We start from the raw sequence: 25,000 nt of genomic DNA on the forward strand, positions 1-25,000 counted from the left end.
TAATCCGGTAGATCTCTTACCAAACGCTTTTTAGCCATGATAACTTCTTTCAGAGACGGTATATTTCAAACTATTTTATTCAGTGCATCTCAGCAATTTCTCAGATGGTTAGGTGTGATTTGTGGACAATATGTTTCTTATTTCTAGCATGTTTTGTGATCATTTGTACATTCTCTTTATTGGTTCGTGTATGCATATATGCGGAGTTGTTGTCATTTCTGTATGTGTGCGTGTTTTATTATAATTACTCGTACCTATGTCTATCAATGTCCTCGGTAAAATGGTATATATGCAGTAGCATATACGTGCATGAACATGCATATTTAAGTTTGGACAAACAACAAGTATTTGTATATATATATATATATATATATATATATATATGTAGGTATATATATGCGTGTGCGTGTGTGTCTCTCTCTCTATATGTATATATATATATATATATATATATATATATATATATATATATATATATATATATATGTTTTTGAATAGAATTTATTTTCGATAATTTCAATTGATTTTAATCGATTTAAATTTCCTTTCGATTTGAAAATTAGTTATGAAACACGTGTAATCTTTTTATTATATTTATATTTATCTTATGATATTTACTTTACTTTATATTATACTCATTTATTGTGCTTTTAATTATTAATTTTTCTATATGCGACAGAGGATTTTCAACGATGAGTTCTTGAAACTTGGTTATTTTCCCTAAAACTATATATATATATATATATATATATATATATATATATATATATATATATAGGTATATATATATATATATATATATATATATATATATATATATATATATATATATATATATATATATATATATATACATACATACATACACATATGTATGTATATACGTATGCATGTATGTGTTAATATGTTGGACTATGTAACTCGCACTGAAACTGGCCCCTACTCACACCAACACTCTCGCGTTCTCCCTCCAATTACTGACATATTGGCAACTAGCCGACTTCAGTTATCACAAACACCCACACACACATGCATACTCACACATATGGATATATATATATATATATATGTATGTATTTATGTATGTATACATATGTATATAGGTATATATATATAAACATATATATACATATGGATATATATACATATATATACATATATATGTACGTATACGTATGTATATAGGTACATATATCTAAATATATATATACGTGTGTGTGTATAATAAATATATATATATATATATATATACATATACGTCACTGAAGTGACAGAGGGTGCAAAGTGATACCAGCATTGCTAGAAATAAGAAATAAGCGCTATCTTAGTAAATTGCCAAAGCAAACCACTCTCCCTCTGGTCGCACATTTAGCCGTATCGCGTGATTTCTAATTCTGATGCATAGCATCTCAATTCTCGTCAGTGGTTCTTACTGCGCCTAGGATTAAGCTCAACTCACCTCGTCGACTTATAAGGAAAACCCTTGAAATAAGGGTAATTTTGAATCTTATTTCTAGTAATGTTGGTACCACTTTGTACCCTCTCTCACTTTAGTGATGTCTATAACTTTGCCTTTAGGTTTCTAAATTGCTAATACGCCACCCACATTTATATATTTGTGTGTCTGTGTGCCTGTCCGTGTGTATGTATGTATACACATATATATATATGTATATATATATATATATATATATATATATATATATATATATATATATATATATATATATAGTGAAGTATATTGCCACTTAAGTGTGGCTGACCCCTAGGGGTGGATGTTATCTTGGGATAGTGTGACGATAAGCCAGCTGGAGGAGATGTCCTCCTGGGGCTAAAAGCAACAGTAACATCCACCCCTAGGGGTCAGCCACACTTAAGTGGCAATATACTTCACTTTATCGTGCAGTTACTGTTAATACTTCATTTAGAGAATTAACATTGCTTATATATATATATATATATATATATATATATATATATATATATATATATATATATATACACACACACACATACGTACATATATACATGTGTGTGTGCGTGTGTGTATATGTATGTATATATAAATACACAAATAGATTGATAGACAGATATAGATACATGTAAGTTGTATTCATCTATCTGACGCCTGTTAATATCGGGCCAGACCACTTTGAGGCATTTGTTTAATTAATGGATAAATATAAAGAGAATAAGTAAGCAATTATGTTTTTTACTTACGCATAAAATAGTAATAACAGGAGTGTATAGAACCGCGTCATAGGCCGACAACTGGACTGGGAGCCAACAACTAAAATATTAAAAGAAAAGATATGTAATATAATTGCAGAAGTGTGATAAAAGCCTCAACCATGTGGAAAGCAAGAAAATAGAATATAATCAATAGTTCAACATTAATACTGAAAGGAGAATATATAGAGTTTAGATAAAAAAAAATACATTTCGTGTTAATTCAAAGTTTAATTTCAGTCAGGGATTACAAAAATCGAAATTTTAAATAAATATGTTTTCCTATTTGTTTCATATTAGTGTAATAGTTTTCACCGCTCACGTTTGTTTGTAGTTCAAGAACGTTGTCTCAAAGAAACAAGACGTGAGATACTACATTTCAAGCTTTCAGTTCCAGCAATAAACTCTTCTACATATTATTTGGTGATGGCTTTTGTTTGTTGAGTTGTAAACATTGCCAGAGGAATTTTCATAACACTTTATCCTTTATACAATGCTTCCAGAGGTGAATGCTTGTTCCGAAATTACGTGTCTTGGGTGAATATATCGAATTATACCCATGAGCTGTTGCCAATAATGGTTCATTAGATCAGAGTTAACTATTTAAATAGTTCAGTTTCATTAAAATCACGATGGGTAAGCATTGTTGAAAGTTTCCATAAAATTTACACACGTTTTTAAAAACAGAACATCAAAAGTTTCTGTAATTTTATTTCGTCTCAAGAAAAGTATGCCGTACTGTTTTAACAAATATTTTGTTTAATCAAAGTTAGATATTTTGAAGTAGATGTACAATATGGTAGAAGTTCTTAGAAATGTCCAAGTTATATAAAAGTAAAACAGAAGTATGTATTTTGCAATCAAGTTTGAAATATATGGTCGCAGTATATACAGAAAGTTTTTAGAATTAGTGTGTATTTTGCAAATAAGAAATATACGCTGAAGACTAGACTTGTGTTTTCCGTTAACATTATGTATTGACGTATTTTGCTGATTAAACATATTCCAAATACATAGCAAATGAAATCGATGCGTTATTTGGAAGGAATACTGCTTAGAGGAAGTGAAGTATATACAGTAGAAATTTAGTACAGAATAAATTTAGAATAAAAACATGGCATATAATGAAAATATTTTACTAACATTTATTCTGAAGTAAAGCAGCATAAAGAAGAATGTAACTAGGATAGTGTGCCTCAGTAGATTGTTGAGGTGCAGAAAATAATCTATGTGGTAACTAAAACAAAAATAAATCAGTCTAGTAGAATCCGAAGATCCGACATAATAAATATAAGTCCATTGGCTTTTGCAGAGAGGTGAGAAGAACAAATGGAAAGCTGTGATGATTACGTCTTGTAAAGAATAATAAGCAGTTGAAGTAAACTGGAATAAATTTAACTAGGTATATAACGAGGAATAGTAACAAAAGGGTCGTTAATGATCAATGTATTCGAAGAAAATAATGCATTAATAGCACATTAAGCTGCCTGGATATCCTTATAACTGCAACTGACGTAACACACGTAACAATAGTTGTCGTTAATGTGACTGGCAGCATTATATAATAGGTTTTCAATGAAAAACATTTTTGCCAATTCTTCTCTCCTACATTAAGGGAAAAAAATGATGCACACTGATTATGTTACAGCAAGACTGAGAATATTATATTTTGTCACGAGTTACAAGAATAGTTTACCCACGTCAGTCTTGCATGCAATACTTCTTTTTAGGTTGATATTAAAATAAGGGTTGTAGATTGATCGAATTGGTGGCATGGCGAGCAACATGATACGTGCTATTTACTTGCTTACGTTTATATACTGAGACTAAATCTCACCAGTATTAAATTATCCTTCCGGGGTCAATAAAATAATAAATAAGTCAAATATTAAGATTGAATGAATCGATTGTAGCGTTACCCATAAATGTGTGGCCTTGTGCCAATGTTAGAAATCGGTGATTTCACACAAGATATTTTCTCTATTCTTATAATTAAAGCACCTACATAAATAGATCGATCAAGAAATGTTTTCCAGTGAGCCAAATGTTTCTTTAGCTAACGGAATTCCAACAACAGTATTGATCAACTACTTGATCTGTGAGACTTGACATAGTATTTTTCAATTCTATGAAGAATGTAGAAGAGAAACAAGGAAAGAAGAAAAAATTATTTAAAATGAATTAATCTGATATTACAACATTTGGATCAGTGCCAGCCACAACCGTTTATTTTGGGAAATATAAACATGCATGCACACATACTTACATACATACACACACCCGCATGTGTGTGTGTGTACGTGTACATAACAGAATTTATGGATGATTCTGATGCAGAGGTTCAATAAAATTGATGTGTTTCATACAGTTGCCTTGTGTCTATTTCGAAAGAGGAGAAGTATAACTGGGACCAAGCAATGGAATATTAATACACGCTCTTGTAATGAAACTACAATACACGACATAGAAATTTAAGAAAAGTATGGAAGACAAATCCAGCTAAATACGATTTCAATTAAAACTGTTCAAATCCAAGGTAATTCTATGAATCTACTCAAGGATTACTTTCTTTCGTCAATATCTCAATTTTTCAAACAAATTGCAATGCTGGTGTTAAGGATTTCTAAAATACATATTATAGCCGAATGTCTGTGACAAGATAGCAAATTCGATCGACATACAAATAGATATGTAACATATATTCTTCCTACAATATCCATTACTCACATTGGCATTAATCATTACAGAAGCACAGCTTGTGGAGCGCTAATGACTTTCTGAAGGTCAATATTAACATAAATAAAAGAGTTCCACACAGACAAATGCGTCCTAAACAATATTCTTATAAACTGGTTCAGATTACTTTAATTCTCTTACACTATTTTCATCGTTACTTGTCTGGAGTAGACGCAGTACCATAGTCAAATAGAGTCAGGCGAGGCGTGGTTATTGTTATTTGAAGGATAATAACAATGACTTCAAATTTTGTACAAGACCAGTAATTTCAGGGGAAAGGGTAAACCGATTACATTGACTCCAGTACTCAACTAGTACTTCTTTTATCGAATTTGAGAGGACGAAAGTTAAAGTCGATCTCGGCGGAATTTTACTCGGAACGTAAAGACGGACGAAATCCCGCTGAGCCTTATGCCCGCTGTACTAACGATTCTGCCAGTTAGCCACCTTCTTTAATGTGGAAGTTGCTGTCAAGGGGAATTGCAGAAGAACTGTACACATTTCTTCAGGAGAACGATACGTTACCGATGGCACAAAAAAATTGTAGGACGAGATGCAGAAGTATGAAAGACCAATAGACAAAATGGTCACGCAAGATTGTAAATGAAGGAGAACAAATTTGAGAATGACCTGCATTGGCTATCGCGAAGCTTATGATATGATTCCACATTCGTGAATCATCGAGTGCTTAGATTTGTTTGGAATTGCGAGGAATGTAACGTGTTTTATGAAGAGAAGCATTGTGGGGTAGAAACCTAGTTGACATCCTACAGAAAAGGTTTGGACACCCTGGACATCAGAAGAGGAATTTTCCAAGATCGTAGCTTATCTCCGTTGTTTTTGTTCTCTGCATGATCCCTCCGAACTTGGTTCTTAGGAAAATGCACCTGCGATATCAGCCAAAAAGGAAATTTAAAAGAATCAATCACCTCCTGTTCATGTATGATTTGAAGCTGAATGACAAGGATGATGCACAAGCGAGTTATTTGGTGAACACGGTCCACTGGTTTAGTGCTGATATTAGAATTAATTCGGACTGAAGAAGTGTACTATTATGGTACCTGAAAAGAGGCAAGGTAGAGTCCTTTGCAGGGAGAGAATTCCTTGATAGAGAACTGATTAAACAAATTGAACAGGAAGACTACAAATACCTTGGCATACTAGATTTCAATGAAATAATGGAGAAGGAAATGAAAGAACAACTGAGGATGGAATATTTCCGAAGAGTAAGATTGGTGTTGCGCTCAAAATTGACCGGATGGAATAAAATCCAAGCAGTTGATACATGGACAATAGCATCACTTCGGTATGGAGCTGGAATCATAAAATAGCAAAAGAAAGAACTGATTGATATAGAAACGAAGACAAGAAAAATACTGAAAGTGCATGGAGCTTTTCCCCCTAAGAGTGACACCACACCGATAGGCTGTTCTTGTCCAGAAGAAAGTATAGTAGCGGTTTGATCAGTTGCAAGGGTTGCATTGGAAAAGAAGAAAACAGCTTAGTGTGGTATATAAAGAATAACATGGAACCATTGTTGAAACATGTGAAATCCGGCATCATTAAAACTTATAAGTGTGTAAAGAAAGAAAAACGTAAAGAAGAAAAGAACACAAAGAAAGAAACAATATGGAAGGAGGAAAAATTTACGGTCAGTTTGCGAGATACGAATGCCAAGACAGAAACAGCAGACCGGGGGCTGTGGATGAGGAGGGGGTGACCTGAAGATAGAGACAGAAGCACTTGTATGCACAACGCAAGAACAAGCGTTAAGGACTAACTAAGTGAAGTGCAGAATCGACAACACTACCGACAGCGACAAATTCAGAATGTGTGGTGAGAGCGGTGAAACGGTATGGCACATCGTTAGCGAAAGCCTGAAATTTGTACAACGCGAACACAAAAGACGACATGACGTTGGGAACATTGAGGAAATCGCAACCTACAAAGAGCAAAGACGTTGTATGAGAAAACTCCAGAAGGAATCAATGAGAATTCAAATTGCAAAATCCTATGAGATGCAATGATTTAGCGCGATCACATGACCAAACATCAGAAACCGGACATTGTTGTAGTGAATAAAGTAGAAAGAATATGCATGATAATTGACAGAATATGTACCGGTGACAAGAAGATCAAAGAGAAAGAAAAAACTGAGCAACTATGACGATTTGAAGTGGGAAATACGAAGGTTGTGGTCAATGAGGAGAGTAGACGTGATACTAATAGGAATTGGCACAGTTGTAATTATCAGCACTCAACTGGCGCTTTGAATTACAGGTACTACTAATTTTTGACCCAGCATGTCCTCAGTCTAATCACTGAAACAAGTAAAAGATAAAAGATACAAGGTATAGCAGTGTTGAGATATTCTGTGACCTGCCAAATTATGAAATACCAACAGAAAAGAGGTGATAAAAACATACGCAAGCATATGTCTGAGAGAATGCAACAACGACTATATTGGGATGCGCCATCCGTATAGACAGAGATGAAGATTAATTGGCAGATATTGTTGTTAAGACCCACAAAGAAAGAAAGTGCCTCTATGGAGAAATTCTTCAAATATAAAGATCGGGAAATAAAGGAAACACGAAAATACAGATTAGAAAAAAATGCAATCTCTATAATAATATGTAAATTAGAATAACTAAAATCATGCAGTACTTACAGATATGCACAACATACAAATATAGTACAAGTACTCAGTGCATATTACGTAGGGTACTTTCAATGCAGTAAACCATACAAAAAAAAATACAAAACTTCATATACAGAAAGTGCACAAAGATGCGTTCGACGACACAGTGGAAGTATCCAATTAAAATATAATTCCTAAATAATAGTTATGATAATTTCTTATGTCTGCGAAGAGGTAAGTGACATTTCATTATTCCTTCTAGACATAGATTAAGAGTCAAAGTCGATTTTCAATTTAATTTGAAGTTAGAATACAAAATATATTCTTTTCTACTCTAGGTACAAGGCCCGAAATTTTGGGGAAAGTGACTAGTCGATTAGATCGACCCCGGTAAGCAACTGGTACTTAATTTATCGACTCCGAAAGGATGAAAGGCAAAGTCGACTTCGACGGAATTCAAACCCAGAACGTAGAGACAGACGAAATACCGCTAAGCATTTCGCCCGACGTGCTAACGTTTCTTATTTCTTTATTGACCCTGAAAGGATGAAAGGCAAAGTCGAATTCGACGGAATTCGATCTCAGAACGTAAAGACAGACGAAATGCCGTTAAACATTTCGCCCGGCGTGCTAACGTTTCTTTTTTCTTTATTGCCCACCAGGGGCTAAACATAGAGGGGACAAACAAGGACAGACAAAGGGATTAAGTCGATTACATCGACCCCAGTGCGTAAGTGGTACTTAATTTATGGACCCCGAAAGGATGAAAGGCAAAATCGACCTCGGCGGAATTTGAACCCAGAACGTAACGGCAGACGAAATACCTATTTCGTTATTGCCCACAAGGGGCTAAACATAGAGGGGACAAACAAGGACAGACAAAGGGATTAAGTCGATTACATCGACCCCAGTGCGTAAGTGGTACTTAATTTATGGACCCCGAAAGGATGAAAGGCAAAATCGACCTCGGCGGAATTTGAACCCAGAACGTAACGGCAGACGAAATACCTATTTCGTTATTGCCCACAAGGGGCTAAACATAGAGGGGACAAACAAGGACAGACAAAGGGATTAAGTCGATTACATCGACCCCAGTGCGTAAGTGGTACTTAATTTATGGACCCCGAAAGGATGAAAGGCAAAATCGACCTCGGCGGAATTTGAACCCAGAACGTAACGGCAGACAAAATACCGCTAAGCATTTCGCCCGGCGTGCTAACGTTTCTGCCAGCTCGCCGCCTTTAGAATACAACATATATCTCAAGATATTTAGTCCGACTGACTGCCGTCTCTCTCTCTCTCTCTCTCTCTCTCTCTCTCTCTCTCTCTCTCTCTCTCTCTCTCTCTCTCTCTCTCTCCTCCTCTCTCTCTCTCTCTCTCTCTCTCTCTCTCTCTCTCCCTCTCTCTCCCTCTCCCTCTCTCCCTCTCTCTCTTTCTCGCTCTCTCTCTCTTTCGTTTTCTCTTCCCTCTTCCTATATATATATCACTATCTCTCTCTCTCTCTCACCTCCCATTGATGATAAAAGTTGGAGATTCATGAACGTATAGAAATGCCAGAAATGTGTTTCTAAACTGAAAACAAAACCAAAAATGGTTTTGGACTTCACTTATCAGTCATATAGCCAATTAGCTTATCTGCGTGAAAACGTAAGTTTTTATATCATCGCTGCTCTCAATACTCCCAATTGATATCATTGGGGCCAACTATGGCCTCCATAGCTTCAGTTTATTTTCTATTTCCTCCTCATCTTGGCTCTTAATCACTTGATACACTCATCTCTTTTAATGGCAGCTTCTCGTTCCTTAAGTTCTTTGACCGCTATACGATGTTTGAAATCAGTACCCCTACACTTAACCATCACTCCAATATCGCCCTCACCTTAAACTATTTATCCTTCTTTTTCGTGATTTCTACCAACAAGCAAGCAGAGTAGTTATGGGAAAGATTACCCTCACCTATTTGTAAGCCACTTGGGGAAGAATATTTTCACCCAGCTTACTAAGCCAACTGCGGTATTTTGTCATCGCACTCTCTAGAGAGTAACTTGCAAATTTTTCGCATCCTTCCTTAGTAATTTCCATCCACACTGTAATTCAATTCCTCTATATCTTGTACTTCCATTAGTTCCCTACATATTTCTGTTTCTGCCGTTATCTATATTTGTCTCGTTGTATTAAACATTGTTATTGCATCTATACTGTTGCAGAAATGTGCGAGTGAGTGAGTGAGTGCGAAGCATGTTTTTGATTACTTGACGTTTGATTTTTTTTTCAGAGTGTTTTTGTGAAAACTGCATGTGCTCATGCATTTCCATTCACTCACCAGATATCTTGAGTTTTCCTACAGATCGGCTTTCATTTTTCATGTTTTATCTCCAATAACTCAAGTGAATAATAGATTTTTTTATGAAACATCCTTATTCTCTCTCCCTCCCACACACAAACATGTATATATATATATATATATAGTTATCTATTTGCACTTAAAAACATCCCAACACACATGTACACAGATATGTATGTATGCACACGTATATTCACATAAACATACATATGTGACTTCGTAATTCAATGCATATTCGCAGAAAGGCGTATATGTGCACAAATACATATACGTACAAACACTCATACATACATACATACATACATACATACATACATACATACACACATACATACACACACACACACACACACACACACACACACACACACACACACACACACACATATATATATATATATATATATATATATATATATATATATATACATGCACACACACATATACATACGTATGTATGTTTGTATGCATGTATGTATGTATGTACGTATGTATGTCTCTTCTATTTTTTCATTATTATAAATCTTCCACTGAGAAGGGAGCCGGTTTCCATCAAAGATACAAGGCTCCACCTTTGAAATATAGTTAACACAGACAAATTCACATTTGGAACTTGAGAAAAGTCTTGCATATTTTTACTGTTCCACTCACACTTTGCACTTGTAATGTACGAATTAGCCGGTCGATTTCTCCCTCTGAAAACCCCAGTTTAAACAGATTGTCATCTAAGCATTTACTAACAAAACCTAGTGCTCCAATTATTACTGGTATGAATATGAATTCAGAGTCTGGATATAGAAGCCGAAGGTTTCGAAGCGTTTGTCCATATATACCCTCTTTTTCTTTGATTTTCAAAGAATATATTTATATGTGTAGGGCAGCTGACCTCTATAATGGTACATACCTTTGCCCCTCTGTCCCAAACAACAATATCCGGCCTGTTATGTTGACATTTGATAGAAGTTTTGATGGGATTATTCTACCAGTATTCATTGAGTTGGTGGTTATGAATGTATTGCATAACAGAGAGATTTTTAAAGTTTATTTCAGGACAGTCGTTTTTTGCGGATGGCATTGTAAATTGTTTTAGCAACAACATCGTGCTGCATAGAGTGGCAGTACCATGACGACATTTTAGAACAGCTGCTAATCACATGCGTGATGTCTTCCACAGGAACATGACATAGCCTACACATGCGGCTGCATCTTGGGATTACAAGAGCGTCACTCTTGCTCTTGTTCACCAGGTACTTTGTAGGATTCTCCTGTTCCTGGTTTGCAAACGCATATCCTTCAAAGTGTGATGTGATGTAGTGGTCTTGTGTCCAAGAGAGGCTGCACTTCGTGTTAATTCTATTGTCTTCTTCAAGCTTCCAGGCAACGTAGTCATGCATAGTCTTTTTTTGCATGTATGTATGTATGTACGTATGTATGTATGTATGCATGTATGTATGCATGTATGTATGCATGTATGTATGCCGTAACAGCGGCAGCGTCAACAGCAGCAGCAGAAGCGACAGCAACAACGACAGCTATAACACCCCCATCACAAGGGCATAGACACGGAAGTGTGTCGGATCTACAAACAGACCGTTCAAGCATCATCTTAACAATCACAGGTCCTCGTTCAAAAGAGTAGAGTACACCATTCATAATTAAATGGAGGGTCATTGAACAGCAGGAACAACCGTACCTGAACGGAAAGAAACAATGTAACCTTTGCCTTGATAGAGGGAGCAATTATCCTGAAAAACTCGTTGGTTCGGGGACCTTCTTAATCTCTAAAAGAGATATGCTTAGTCGGCGCCCTCATCACATGAAATTCATATTGATGGTGCAGAAACTGATCAATAAAAATGAGTCAAAGTCTGTTTGTCTTCTTATTCGGATTGTGTGTGTGTGTGTGCGTGTGTGTGCGTGAGCGCGCGGGCGCGTGCAGAGTGTTTGTGGTGTTCCACCTATGTAGAGGACATTCCCACATGGCAAATTTAGCTATGGTCTGTATATATATATATATATATATATATATATATATGTATATATATATATATATATATATATGTATGTATGTATGTATATATATAAATATATACAGACAATAGCTAAATATATATATATGTGTGTATATACAGACAATAGCTAAATTTTTATATATATATATATACATATATATATATACATATATATGCGTGCGCGAACACGTGTGTGTATATATATATATGTTTGTGTATAGCTATTGATTTAGTGAGGGATGAGGTATTGATTGACATAATAATTTAGCAGAATAGATCGTTGTTGTCATATGGTGTCATAATTGCAGTGAATCTGGCTGCAAATATATACCATCATAATTAGTGTAACTTATCGATCTAAACAAAATTTGCTTGCAGGATTGTTGCGATATTCTTATGAGAAAAACAGCGAAGACCTACTTTTGTGATCAAACAATGGCAAAATTCAACAATCTTCTGGACATAGGACACATTGTTCATAGCACTTAGTTCTATTTATGAGCTCTATACGTACCTGGCATTTAATAGGCTAATGATGATAGTTCTCACATCAACACACAATAACTGGTAGGTGTCTTTGTCACGTAATAGAAATTCTAATAAGAAAGCAATTACTCAATAGCTGTTATAATGAGAACATTCATAACACCTTATTAGGTAGATTTATTAAGAAGCAATTGTGATAAAACATGAATCCAACAGTTGCATTTGAATACAGTAAATATTCATTATATGTCTTGTTTGTGAGCAGCTGTTTTCATGAATTTAAATAATATTTGAATAAATAAGTAGTACTGAACAGATACATCAATGCTAATTTGGATGTTAAATGTAAATGAAAGCACTTTATACATGCATTTAAATTGCCTACTTACTGAGTGTCTTCGTACAGTTTCTTTAAGATTATCCACAGAATCAAAAATGGAGTCGGAGCAACTATAAAAGAATAATTGTTGAATGCAATTGAGAATAAATTACAGAAGCAAATTTGAAATAATTATTTAATTAATAATTGGTATCAAAATTTATTTTTGTCGCATCTAATAATATATTCATTGATAGCGATTGACGTAGAAATATGAGATGTAATACATGCAGTCGTGTGACAATATTCAAACGCACGTAAGGCGGCGATCTGGCAGAATCCTTAGAACGCTATGCGAAATGCTTCGCATTATTTCGTCTGCCACTACGATCTGAGTTCAAATTCCGCCGAGGTTAATTTTGTCTTTCATCCTTTCGGGGCCGATAAATTTAGTACTAGTTGCGTACTGGGGTCGATCTAATCGACTGGACTCCTCTCCAAAAATTGCGGGACTTATGCCTAGTGTAGAAAAGAATATTCAAACACACGCGTAGTGCTATGATTTTAATCTGCATTTTTAGTTACAATAATAATAATAATAATAATAACTTTGTAGTTACAAATAGAAAGGAATATAAATCAAATATAAAACTATCCTAAATTTCAAAGGAGGCAAGTTGTGCTGATAACTACTTAAGGCCATCACAGACTAATTAGATCAATGTAAGGTGATTTTGCTTGTTATAAATGTAGAGTCTCCAAAGAAGAAACCCATAAAATCGGACTATCGAAGGAAGAAATATATTCCAGCAGGAAATATGGAGCTAGATAGCTAGCATGTGGTAATAAATATAATAGAGGTTGCTTGAGAATGCCTGAGCAGAAATGGTAGACAACTAGTTGAGAGGGGGAAAACACTGTTTTATGTAAAAAGATGAGGACAAGAAGAAGAAAAGGAAGAAGAGGAAAATGATGATGACGATGATGATGATGATGACGATGATGATGATGATGATGATGATGATGATGATGATGATGATGATGATGAGGGGGAGGAGGAGGAAAAAGAAGAAAAGATAAAAGTGGAGGGGTGAAATAGTGCGCTTGTGATAGTGGTTCTATGTCAGTAATGGGTCATTGCAAATCAGTCGAATGTTTATTCTTGGGCGGGGGGGATATGGCCTACGTTGTTTTCATATATTTGTAAGTGTATTAACATTCTTTCTACTAAAGGCACAAAGGTTGAAATGTTGTGTGGGGGGGGGGGGGGAGCTAGTCGATTTCCTCGGACTCAACTGCAACTTATTCTATCGACCGCGATAGGATGAACGGCAAAGTCGACCTCACTGGCATTTGAATTCAGAACGCAAAGACGGGCGAAATGCCGCTAAACATTAATATCTGACAAGTTTATGATTCTGCCAGTTCGCGGCCTTAAATGTAAACATACAAATATCTTCTCAAGAGCTGTGTGACGATCGTATAGATACGTGCCCAAAATTTGAGAAATATTGCGACTGAGTGAAATTATTTATTTTTTGACTTTGAGTTGTCTGACACAATAATCACTGCATTCAAATTGAGATGTTATTACCTTAAATGAAGTTTCGATGCGAGTATTCCTTCTTCCATTTCACCAAGATCATAAAATTGAATATATGCCGAAGCTAAAATGAAGTTTCGATGCGAGTATTCCTTCTTCCATTTCACCAAGATCATAAAATTGAATATATGCCGAAGCTAAAATGAAGTTTCGATGCGAGTATTCCTTCTTCCATTTCACCAAGATCATAAAATTGAATATATGCCGAAGCTAAAATGAAGTTTCGATGCGAGTATTCCTTCTTCCATTTCACCAAGATCATAAAATTGAATATATGCCGAAGCTAAAATGAAGTTTCGATGCGAGTATTCCTTCTTCCATTTCACCAAGATCATAAAATTGAATATATGCCGAAGCTAAAATGAAGTTTCGATGCGAGTATTCCTTCTTCCATTTCACCAAGATCATAAAATTGAATATATGCCTAAGCTAAAATGAAGTTTCGATGCGAGCATTCCTTCTTCCATTTAACCAAGATCATACAATTGAATATATGCCTAAGCTAAAATGAAGTTTCGATGCGAGTATTCCTTCTTCCATTTCACCAAGATCATAAAATTGAATATATGCCATGTCTAAGCTAAAAGTTGATATTCAGGCACGTTTGAAATTAGTGCACACAAAATAAAATGGCTTCTTAAGGCGCGGTTGTGGAAGTAGTGACAAAGTAATTAGTTTTCAATGAACGCTGGTTATTATTTACTGAATATTTGTGTAAAATTATATTACAAAAAAAAGAACGTTATCTATAGTTATACATAATATTTAGAGGTGTGTTATGTGTATGCAAATATGTATGTATGTATGTATGTATGCGTGCGTGCGTACATATATATATGTATATATATACACATGTATGTATATGTGTGTACGTGTACATGTTTATACACATATGCTGTCATTTATTGCCATTTATAACAATCAATTTTTGTTCTATTATTATTATTATTATTATTATTATTATTATTATTATTATTATTGTTCAGTAGTTTTATTTTTTTAGCGTGCTTTCACTTCACTACCGAACGCAGCTCTGTGTGCCCTGGGTATGTGCTGTGGTTTACTGTGATGCTCTTATGGTTACTGTATTGAAAGTGTTTTGCGTTGGATGTGAGCAGTGCCCAGTAGTGCAATTTTCTGTATGTTATATATATTTGTAAGTCCTGGTGTTTTTGTTATGTATTTGTCTGAATATTTTTTTTATAATACCTAATGCGCCTACTATGATAGGAATTGTTTCTGTTTTTATATTCCACATTCGAGTTATCTCTATTTCCAGGTCTTTGTATTTTGAAAGTTTTTCCATTTCTTTTAGAGAAACGTTGTCATCTGATGGTATTGATACATCAATTAGAAAGCATTTTTTTCTTCGTGATCTCTGACAACTATATCTGGTCTATTGGCCTTAATTTCTCTATCTGTGTGTATTGGCATATCCCAGAGTATGGTTGCTTTCTCGTTTTCTGTGACCTTTTCTAGCGTGTGCCTATACCATCTTTTTTTTCTGTTATTATTCCATAGTATTGGCATAGCTTCCAGTGTATGTAGGTCCCAGCTCTGTTGTTTCTGTGAATATATTCCTTCTTAGCCAGGATAATATGAACAGCCAGAGATAATATGATTTATTGTTTCTTGTCCATCTCCACATATTCTGCAGTTACTTGTTATGTTTCTTTTCATTATATGTTTTTGGTAATTTCTGGTGGGGAGGCTTTGGTCTTGTACTGCAATTAAAAATCCTTCAGTCTTTGCTTTGAGTCCTGAGCTTTTCAACCATTGCTAGGATTTTTCTCTGTCTATTTCTTTTGTATTTAGTTTAGCCCAGTATTTACCATGTAGGGGCTTTTCTTGCCATCGTTTTATCATGGTCCGTTGCTGTTCTAGTTTTAGTTTGGATTTCATTTGTTTTATAGCTTTTGTTGTTTCTTCTTCTTCTTCTTCGTATTTGTTAGGTAGATTGATTTCTTGTTTGTATTTGTCAGCTTCCTTAAATACTGAAAACAGTTTTTTGATTTGTTTTCTTCTTCTTCTTCTTCTTCTTCTTCTTATTATTATTATTATTATTATTATTATTATTATTATTATTATTATTATTATTATTATTATTGTTCAGTAGTTTTATTTTTATAACGTGCTTTCACTTCACTACCGAGCGCAGCTCTGTGCGCCTTGGGTATGTGCTGTGGTTTGCTGTGGTGCTCTTATGTTTACTGTATTGAAAGTGTTTTGCGTAGAATGTGTGCAGTACCCAGTAGTGCAATTTTCTATATGTTATATATATTTGTAAGTCCTGGTGTTTTTGTTATGTATTTGTCTGAATGTTTTTTTATTATACCTAAGACACCTACTATGATAGGAATTGTTTCTGTTTTTATATTCCACATTCGAGTTATCTCTATTTCCAGGTCTTTGTATTTTGAAAGTTTTTCCATTTCTTTTAGAGAAACGTTGTCATCTGCTGGTATTGATACATCAATTAGAAAGCATTTTTTTTCTTCATGATCTTTGACAACTATATCTGGTCTATTTGCCTTAATTTCTCTATCTGTGTGTATTGGCATATCCCAGAGTATGGTTGCTTTCTCGTTTTCTGTGACTGTTTACCTTTGTGAAGAGTTACATCAATTCTTTTTACAATGATAGTATCATTATTATTACTATTATTATTATTATTATTATTATTATTATTATTATTATTGTTATTATTATTATTATTATTATTATTATTATTATTATTATTATTATTATTATTATTATTATTATTATTATTATTATCACCGTTATTATTATTGCGTTTTTCTTCCTTCAATGTAAGAAGAAAAATAAACTAGAATAAAGAAAAATTTAAAAAGAAGGAAAAAATACACCGTGACAACGCTCATAGCGCCAACGCACTTCTCAATACGTGTGACGTACCAGTTAAAAGTCTTTTTGTATTACTAGCATTGATGTTAACCCAGGGATCATCCTCAAATAATTTTCTGTTCTTTTTTTTTTTATCATTCCAAGCGCTCCTACAATTCTTATTGAGATGCTACGTGTTTTTCGATTTTAATGAGCACATTTTTATATTTTCTGAACCTGTCAAATTCTTTTGTCGAGATATTTATGATCGCACGCAATGCTCATGCCGATCAATAAACAGACTTTATTGTGTTGGTCTTTCACAATAATATCCGTTTTTTAAACTTTGATGGTTCTCTTTGTATGTATTGGAAATTCCCAAAGAATCATTACATTTTCTCCCCCAGTTAACATTTCTCCCTCAGTTTCAGCCTCAGGATTGTGATTATACCATATGTCAACAGTTTTGCTTTTATAATGGCGACACATTAAGCAATGTAAATATTGGTCAACTCAGTCATGCTTTGATTTATACTTCACTGGTGTTAAAACTATATACCCAATAGTCCACTGTTTCGCTGCAGAATTGGCAATTTGGGTCTACTCCATTTTTCATAACATTGGATTCGTAGTTCCGGGTCAATATGCTTTTATCTGGAACAGATAAGATAGATGAGACCTTTGCTTTCTGCCTTTAGCTCTGAAATTCATACCCACTGATGAGTATGCTTCTGGTCTACATCAGCTAGTATACTACTTGCCACATATTGTCATGCAGAGATGTTTCTGCTCACCAATTGTTCATGCGCGCTTTTCTTAGCCTTTGATTTCACCTTCTTTGCAACAACAGTCACACTTCCACCATGCTGTTCAGCCTGGGTATTATGCATGAATTCAATAGCAAAGTTTTTGCTTTCCTTCATGACAGAATGAAGTTTCTTCTGCCTCTCGCGATTTGTAATGTGTTTTTGCATCTAGTTGTTAGCTGTTTCAGGATATTTGACCAGTTTAGTTGTGGTAGATTTATAACAAATTTCAAGCTGGATTAAGCCTTGACTTCCTTGAGCAAGAGGAAGACGAAGATAATCCGTGTCTGCCTTTGGGTGGTGCAGCTAATTGCATGTCAGTAGATTACGGATTTTCCCGTCAATTTTCTTTATTTCGCTGATATTCCAGTTCAACACATTCAAGCTATAAATAACAGCTAGAAATGATGAGGACTTTATGGCTTACACCTAGTTATACGCATTTTTCTCAGATTTCAAGATTGCTCGAACTCTCCTGTAATGTTCCTTCCTGATTTCTTTCATTCATGCATGCTGAATTCTAGAGCCTTCACGTATTCCTAGGTACTTGAGAGCATTATTATTATTTCTTTTATCATAGGTTTTGTTAGAGCTCCTGGTGTCTTGCATGCATAAGCGGGCTTACTACCTGCAACCCACGGTACCATGCTATTCGTTATTTTCAGCTATCTAATACTTTCCTGATTCTTCTGGCCGCGCCAAGGAGCCAAACCTTTTGTAACAGTTCTACTGGGTACTCTATTCCGATTTTGTTTATATTCCACTTGTGATACTGTCCCCAAGGATCCAACAATAATTGGCACTTCCTTTACCCTCTTCATTTTCCATAGCCGGACTATTTCATACTTAAGAGAGTTTATTTATCTATTTTTTCGCTTTCCTTCTTGACTCTTCGTGGGTAAAAGAAACATCAACTATATAGCACATGTATATCTTGTTGACCACCACTAGGTCTGGTCTGTTAAGCTCTAGCACCTGATCTGTTTGGATCGGGAAGTCCTAAGAGATTTCGCAATTCTCCGACTCCACCACTCTCTGCGGTTTGTGCTCATACCACGTTTTGCCTCTTTCTAGCCCCACTTTTCGCACAGTTTCTAACGTAGCACTTTTGGTACCTTATCGTGTTGCCACTACTTGTTGCGTTTTGGGGCAAGTCTAGGGCATTCGTTCGTGTTATTTGTAATGGTTTCGTCCACTCTATTAATTATAGAGGCGGCACAGCGGAGATACTTGCTCATTCCAAGGTTGACTCTCCAATTCGTGACCAACGCTTGGTCTTGTGCTGCCAGTATAGTCTCTTTTTTAGTGCTCCTTTCTTCAGCCAATCCCATCTATGTTTTCCAGCAACTTCTATGGAATTGATTGTGTAGTCCCTTGTTGCGTAATACTTCTTCATGTCCTTTTGCACTTACTTTTGCACTCGTTTGTTTTCGTACTTCATGTTTTTTACACAGTTGGTGACGTCCTGTACCCATATATGCATATATATATATATATATATATATATATATATAATTTATATTATTATTTAATTGAACGCCACACATCCATTTTCAAGTATACATGTATACGAGGCTAAGTCAAAAATTATCCGCACTTTGCCATAACATATCTTTATTATTTTCATACTGCCTTCTGCGCATGCGTGCCTATAGTTGGCACTATTGTGCTCAGGTGATCGTAGTTTGAGCCCGATCGTGCAATTTTTTTTTCTGGCTTTACAATGTAAGTATGGCCGCTCCACTAGCAATGTACATCAAAGAAGAACAAAAAGCAGTGATCGAATATCATTTGGAGCTCGGCTTCTGTTTTTATACAACAGCAACGAAAAAATATATATTTCTCCGAGACCAAACTCACGCAGCAAATGATTTTTTTATGTTCTGTTGTTCGGCGAAGTGTTAAAAATAAAAGAACATATCTTTAGTTTGTGTGCGTTTTTCTTCGTTGCATCCTGTATTTAAAGACATATGTACATACGTATATACATACATACATGCATACATACATACATACATACATACATACATACATACATACATACACTGTATGCTGTTTTTGTAAACTAGTGAGTATTTGTACATTTTAATTCTTCTTCTTTAGTGTAGAACTAACATCGTACACGTGTAGTCAATAAACGACAATAACACTAATAAGATTTCGAGTTGATCAATTAATAAATAATCGCTCTTTTTATTGGAACACGCAGTCTTATCGATTTTACAATTCAATACAACAAAAGAATATCTGCAAGTGATTATCCTAAACCTAAATGGAGATTTTGCGTTTTAATCTCGAAAATAAAAAGAATAAAGCATGATTAATGTTGATTGACGATTATGACATATTCTTTATCGTACTTGAAAATCAGTTTATAATATTTATAGATGCATTATAATTATATAGCAATCCACACTAGACATACTGTCACTTCTTATTTCTTCTATTACATGTAAAACATAACTGATCGTTACGTCTATACGTTTGCGTACGTCAGTTTGTCTATTTTTTAGGTTTAACTGCATCATGAATTCTGACGATTAGTATTTATACTAAACTATACGCGCGTGTGAAACACACACACACACATATTGGTTGAGGCAATAAGAAGAAATGTGCATAGTCCTAGGAACTGGTCGCAAATTAAAATTACAGGTTGGAAGGCGCGCTACATACCCATAAAGGTGGGCTGTGGGGACTGGCTCCACTTTATGTTCATTCTGAGAAATGCTCCACCGACTGAGCTTTACCGCAAAAAGACCATCAAGGTGAAGAGGGCTTGTTCGGCAGTAGACGTTGATGAGATACAAGCTACGGCCGAATCGGGTTGGGCTGGGTCTTCGGAGTGTGAGAATCTGAGTGAGAGACACGAAACCTTGGCTGTCAATTTTGATGCATCGCAGCTCATGAGGAAATATATTTTACACACATAAATACAAATATGTGAATGTGCATATATCTCGAAAAGCTTGCAAATGCATACGTACAAGTGTTTACACTCATAAGAACTAGTGTATGAATAAATATGCATTCATGGTTAAGTAATCTTTAGTAAACGTTAGTTTCTTGTTCTCAAGAAGTATTACCTATTTTTCATTGTAAGTTTCCCGTTTGGCTTGCTAAAAGTGTATCGGTATTGATAAAAAGAAGATAATTAAAATCCTGTTAATCGAGTATATTTTTGTCACAGATCTGTTATCTAGGTGTAACTTGGCTAAGCATACTAATGACTTTGCCAGATAGTTACCATCAAGTGGGAATTATTACGATTAATTCAGTTGAAAGTAGGAGCAGAAAATGAATTAACTGTACAAGAAAATAATTTAGTATGGTAATTGGAATTTGTAACGTTTTTTACTGGAAGCATAGCTTACTGTAATCGGATTTCCATTAATGATGCTGTTGTATTCGTGGATCGTTGAAAATTGAAAGGGAATTTATGAAAGATGCCTAAAGATAGGAACAGTTTAGTTTGGGTCTCTCTCATACAAACTCTATGGTACACTTTGAATCATTGTATTTTGGCACGTAGTCTATTTTCTTGGAAAAGTAACTGTTATAGTGTGTTGCATTATTATATTTGTTTCGTATCCCGGCATAAAGCCATTTCTTGGGTTGTACAATTATTCTATCAATACCGGAGGAATGAAAGGCAAAGTTGAACTGAGAGAATTTTAAATCAGAACATAAAGAACAGATAAAATGCACACGCTCCAACTATTCTGCAAACCCAGCGCCTTGTACGGTATTATAATAACGAACAGCATTGTTAAATTGAAGTTCATCCGAATGAAACTGATGAAATACGCTTAATAATTAAAATAGTAAAAATGTTTGGTTGGTGGATAGAACTCTTAGATTCAGAAATAAAATTTCATTTGGTAATGGCTGAATAAATTTGTAACAAAATAAGTAATGTCTAAAATATAGTTGTTGTGGGATTTATATCCACTTTATACATGTAATCTTATTTTAATAAATAAATTCATGAAAACTTTTTTAAATCCATCCCATTTGTGTTCACTCTTATTGAGTGAGACTAGGAAGCTATCGTCTCTGTAAAGTTTTCTTGTCGCTAACAGGAAAGGTTTTATTTTAAAAAAAGTTTAAGATTTACATTCCTTGCCATTCATCATTTGCCTATGAAATATCATACACGACATCTCCGTTCTCATTTTGCCCAGGCGTCAATAAAAGATGCAAAGTGAGTTTCCTTGCATGCATAACTATACCTAGGTCGGATTTGTTGCTTGGCCCAATTTTTTACGAAAGCTAAATTTTGAGAAGGTGTTTAGTGATAAACGCGATGCCATACTGATGTTTTTTCTCTTAGAAATGATGCGGTGCGAACATAGACTGGTAGATGTAACATAGCTGGCATTAATATTTGGCTGACTTGTCCATAATATGCTGGCAAAGTATCTCGTCTTTCATCCCCAAATGAACCTGTGGTCTTCTCTTGAAGTGTTTTCAAAACATTTCTCCGATTCAATGAAACTATGTCGAGGTTTTGAATGACTAGTACTTTCCTATATCTTATGCACATGACTAGAGTGGTGGACTCAATTTGTAATTCGGTAGCACCACTTTTAAGTCAGAATTCCGTAAAACCTATTTGAACATTTACTTAAGGGCTTAAGGGCTTCTACACCGTTCAAGCTCTATCACAGCAGCTCTTGGGTAAGCGAAACATAAAACGAATTTGAAAAAATGTCTTGCCTTATAAGATGTGAGTTAAAATATATTTATATCAACTCAATTATTTTATTTTTAGAGACTATAAAAGTGTCCAAATTCATGAGAAAGTTGTAGGTATACTAACCGAATTTTTTGCTTTTACATTTAATATTTCGTATTAATTTTAAAAAAAGAAATATCTGTACTAGTTTGCTTTAAAAATCAATAACTACAGAACATAGGTCAGGCCTTGGCCTTCCGACATTGTCTATGCGCATAAAAGTCAACGTTAAGTTTGGTATGACAAAATATCAAAATATAGGTTAGTTATTGTAAACAAGCAATGTTTTATTTGTTTTGTTTTTAGGAAGATGGTTTCTTGCTCACAAGAAATTCGCTGTTTGCAGATGGTTGCCATTTTATGTGTAGATATCTGTGTATATAAAATTTTATATATATATATATATATATATATATATATATATATATATATATATATATATATATATATATATATATATATATATATATATACACGGTGTCCACAAAGTCTGAGTACAAGGGGATTAGCACATACTTTAAGAAATTATTATTTCTTATATTTAATTGTTTATGTTATGATTTTATTTACTCCATGTCCCCAAACCTTGTGGACACTCTGTATATATATATATATATATATATATATATATATATATATATATATATATATATATATATATATATATATATATATATATATATATATGTATATATATATATATATATATATATGTATATATATATATATATATTATATATATATGTATATATGTATATATGGTGAAATATAAGGCGTCGAACTGGCAGAATCGTCAGCACGCTAAGTAAAATGTTTAGTGGTAATTTTTAATTTGTCCGTCTTTCCGTTCTGAGTTCAAATTCCGCCGAGGTCGACTTTACCTTTCATTATTTCGAGGTCGATAAAATAAGTACTATTTGGGTACCGAGGTCGACGTGATTGACTTACCCCTACTCAGAACTTTCTGGCCTTGTGCCATAATTTGAAACCTATGTATATATATATATATATATAAAAGTGAAAAAACTACAGAAGGCTTGTGTTACATGGTTAAAGTATATATTTAAATTATGTCAGAAAAATGTTAGAAAATCTTTTTGGTATATAAATATTGTATTTTGTTCTCACCTATATATATATATATATATATATATATACATATATATTGACAGATGTAGTTGCAACATGAGAAAATTACAGCAGTCCTCTTTCTCAAAGAAAGGAAGAGTTTATCACACCGAAGTAATCGGCATGAAACCTACCTCTACACACACAAATTCTACAAAGACATCAATAATATTTTACATTGCACGAATGGCAGTCTAAACAACCTAAAAGCGAAATTGTTGCGGTTTTCATGAAGAACATATTGCATAATTAAAGTCCTATTCCGTTTCTTTCCTCTGTCTCTGCAACAAATACTAGGAGTGCATATCTCTACTTAGCAATACATATCTCGTCAATACTCATTCAGCACATTTCATAGCATCTATAAGAAAACTTTAACCAATTTTTTTTTGTTTCCCAAACTTGTCTTCTGTCTCAGTTTTACAAGAAGAAAAAATCGGAGAAAAATCCGAATCCATAACAGAATGCTACTTATTGTTAGGTTAAATAGTTGTTTTCAAGAATTCTCTTTCCCAAAGTGATATATATGTCTCATTTAGCACGTTCACGTTTAGCATTAATTTGATACAACTGACGGAAATTGATGTTTTCTTTTGTAAAGTACTCCATCATTGTAAGAACAGTGTTGATAATGTTCAGTTTGATTTATGATGGGTTGATATCCACAGGGAAATCATCAACAGCCATGTGACAATCACCGATGCCTAACGTATTATTTAATTGAATATTAGCTCTATGGGTGAATCATCTGTTACACACTAGAATGTTAGATCCTCTCAGAAGTACAACACGGGGTACCATGCACTTCATGGGAATCAAAGTGCAATTCACATCAGAAGAGACATTCGCAATCCCACTGCAATTGAGTATTTTATCAACAGTGGTATTTTAATTAGTTACGGAACAAGAAATTTCATATGTAAGAATATATGTATGTATGTATGTATGTATGTATGTACGTATGTATGTATGCATATATATATATATACATATATATATATATATAGTGAGAATTTACAAAAAACAAAAGACGAAGACGGGTGTGTAAACAACGAACAGATGTATTGATTTAACGCTCGAGAAGTGAGAAAGTCTTTTACGTATCGGGCCTACG

General features: G+C 34.3%; 1 protein-coding gene across 1 annotated transcript in view; it reads right to left on the minus strand.

Moving 5' to 3' along the window:
- Positions 1–25,000, minus strand: part of LOC106871453 (corticotropin-releasing hormone receptor 2) — a 294,443-nt gene that overhangs the window by 59,156 nt on the left and 210,287 nt on the right. The window contains exons 7-8 of the mRNA XM_052971021.2: positions 12,838–12,898; positions 2,221–2,290 (exon numbers count right to left, since the gene is read on the minus strand). Of these exons, the coding sequence (XP_052826981.1) occupies positions 2,221–2,290; positions 12,838–12,898 (131 nt within the window). The remainder of the gene's footprint in view (positions 1–2,220; positions 2,291–12,837; positions 12,899–25,000) is intronic.

This window comes from Octopus bimaculoides, chromosome 10 (genome assembly GCF_046866305.1).
Source record: "Octopus bimaculoides isolate indiv1 chromosome 10, ASM4686630v1, whole genome shotgun sequence".
Classification (NCBI taxonomy): Eukaryota; Metazoa; Mollusca; class Cephalopoda; order Octopoda; family Octopodidae; genus Octopus; species Octopus bimaculoides.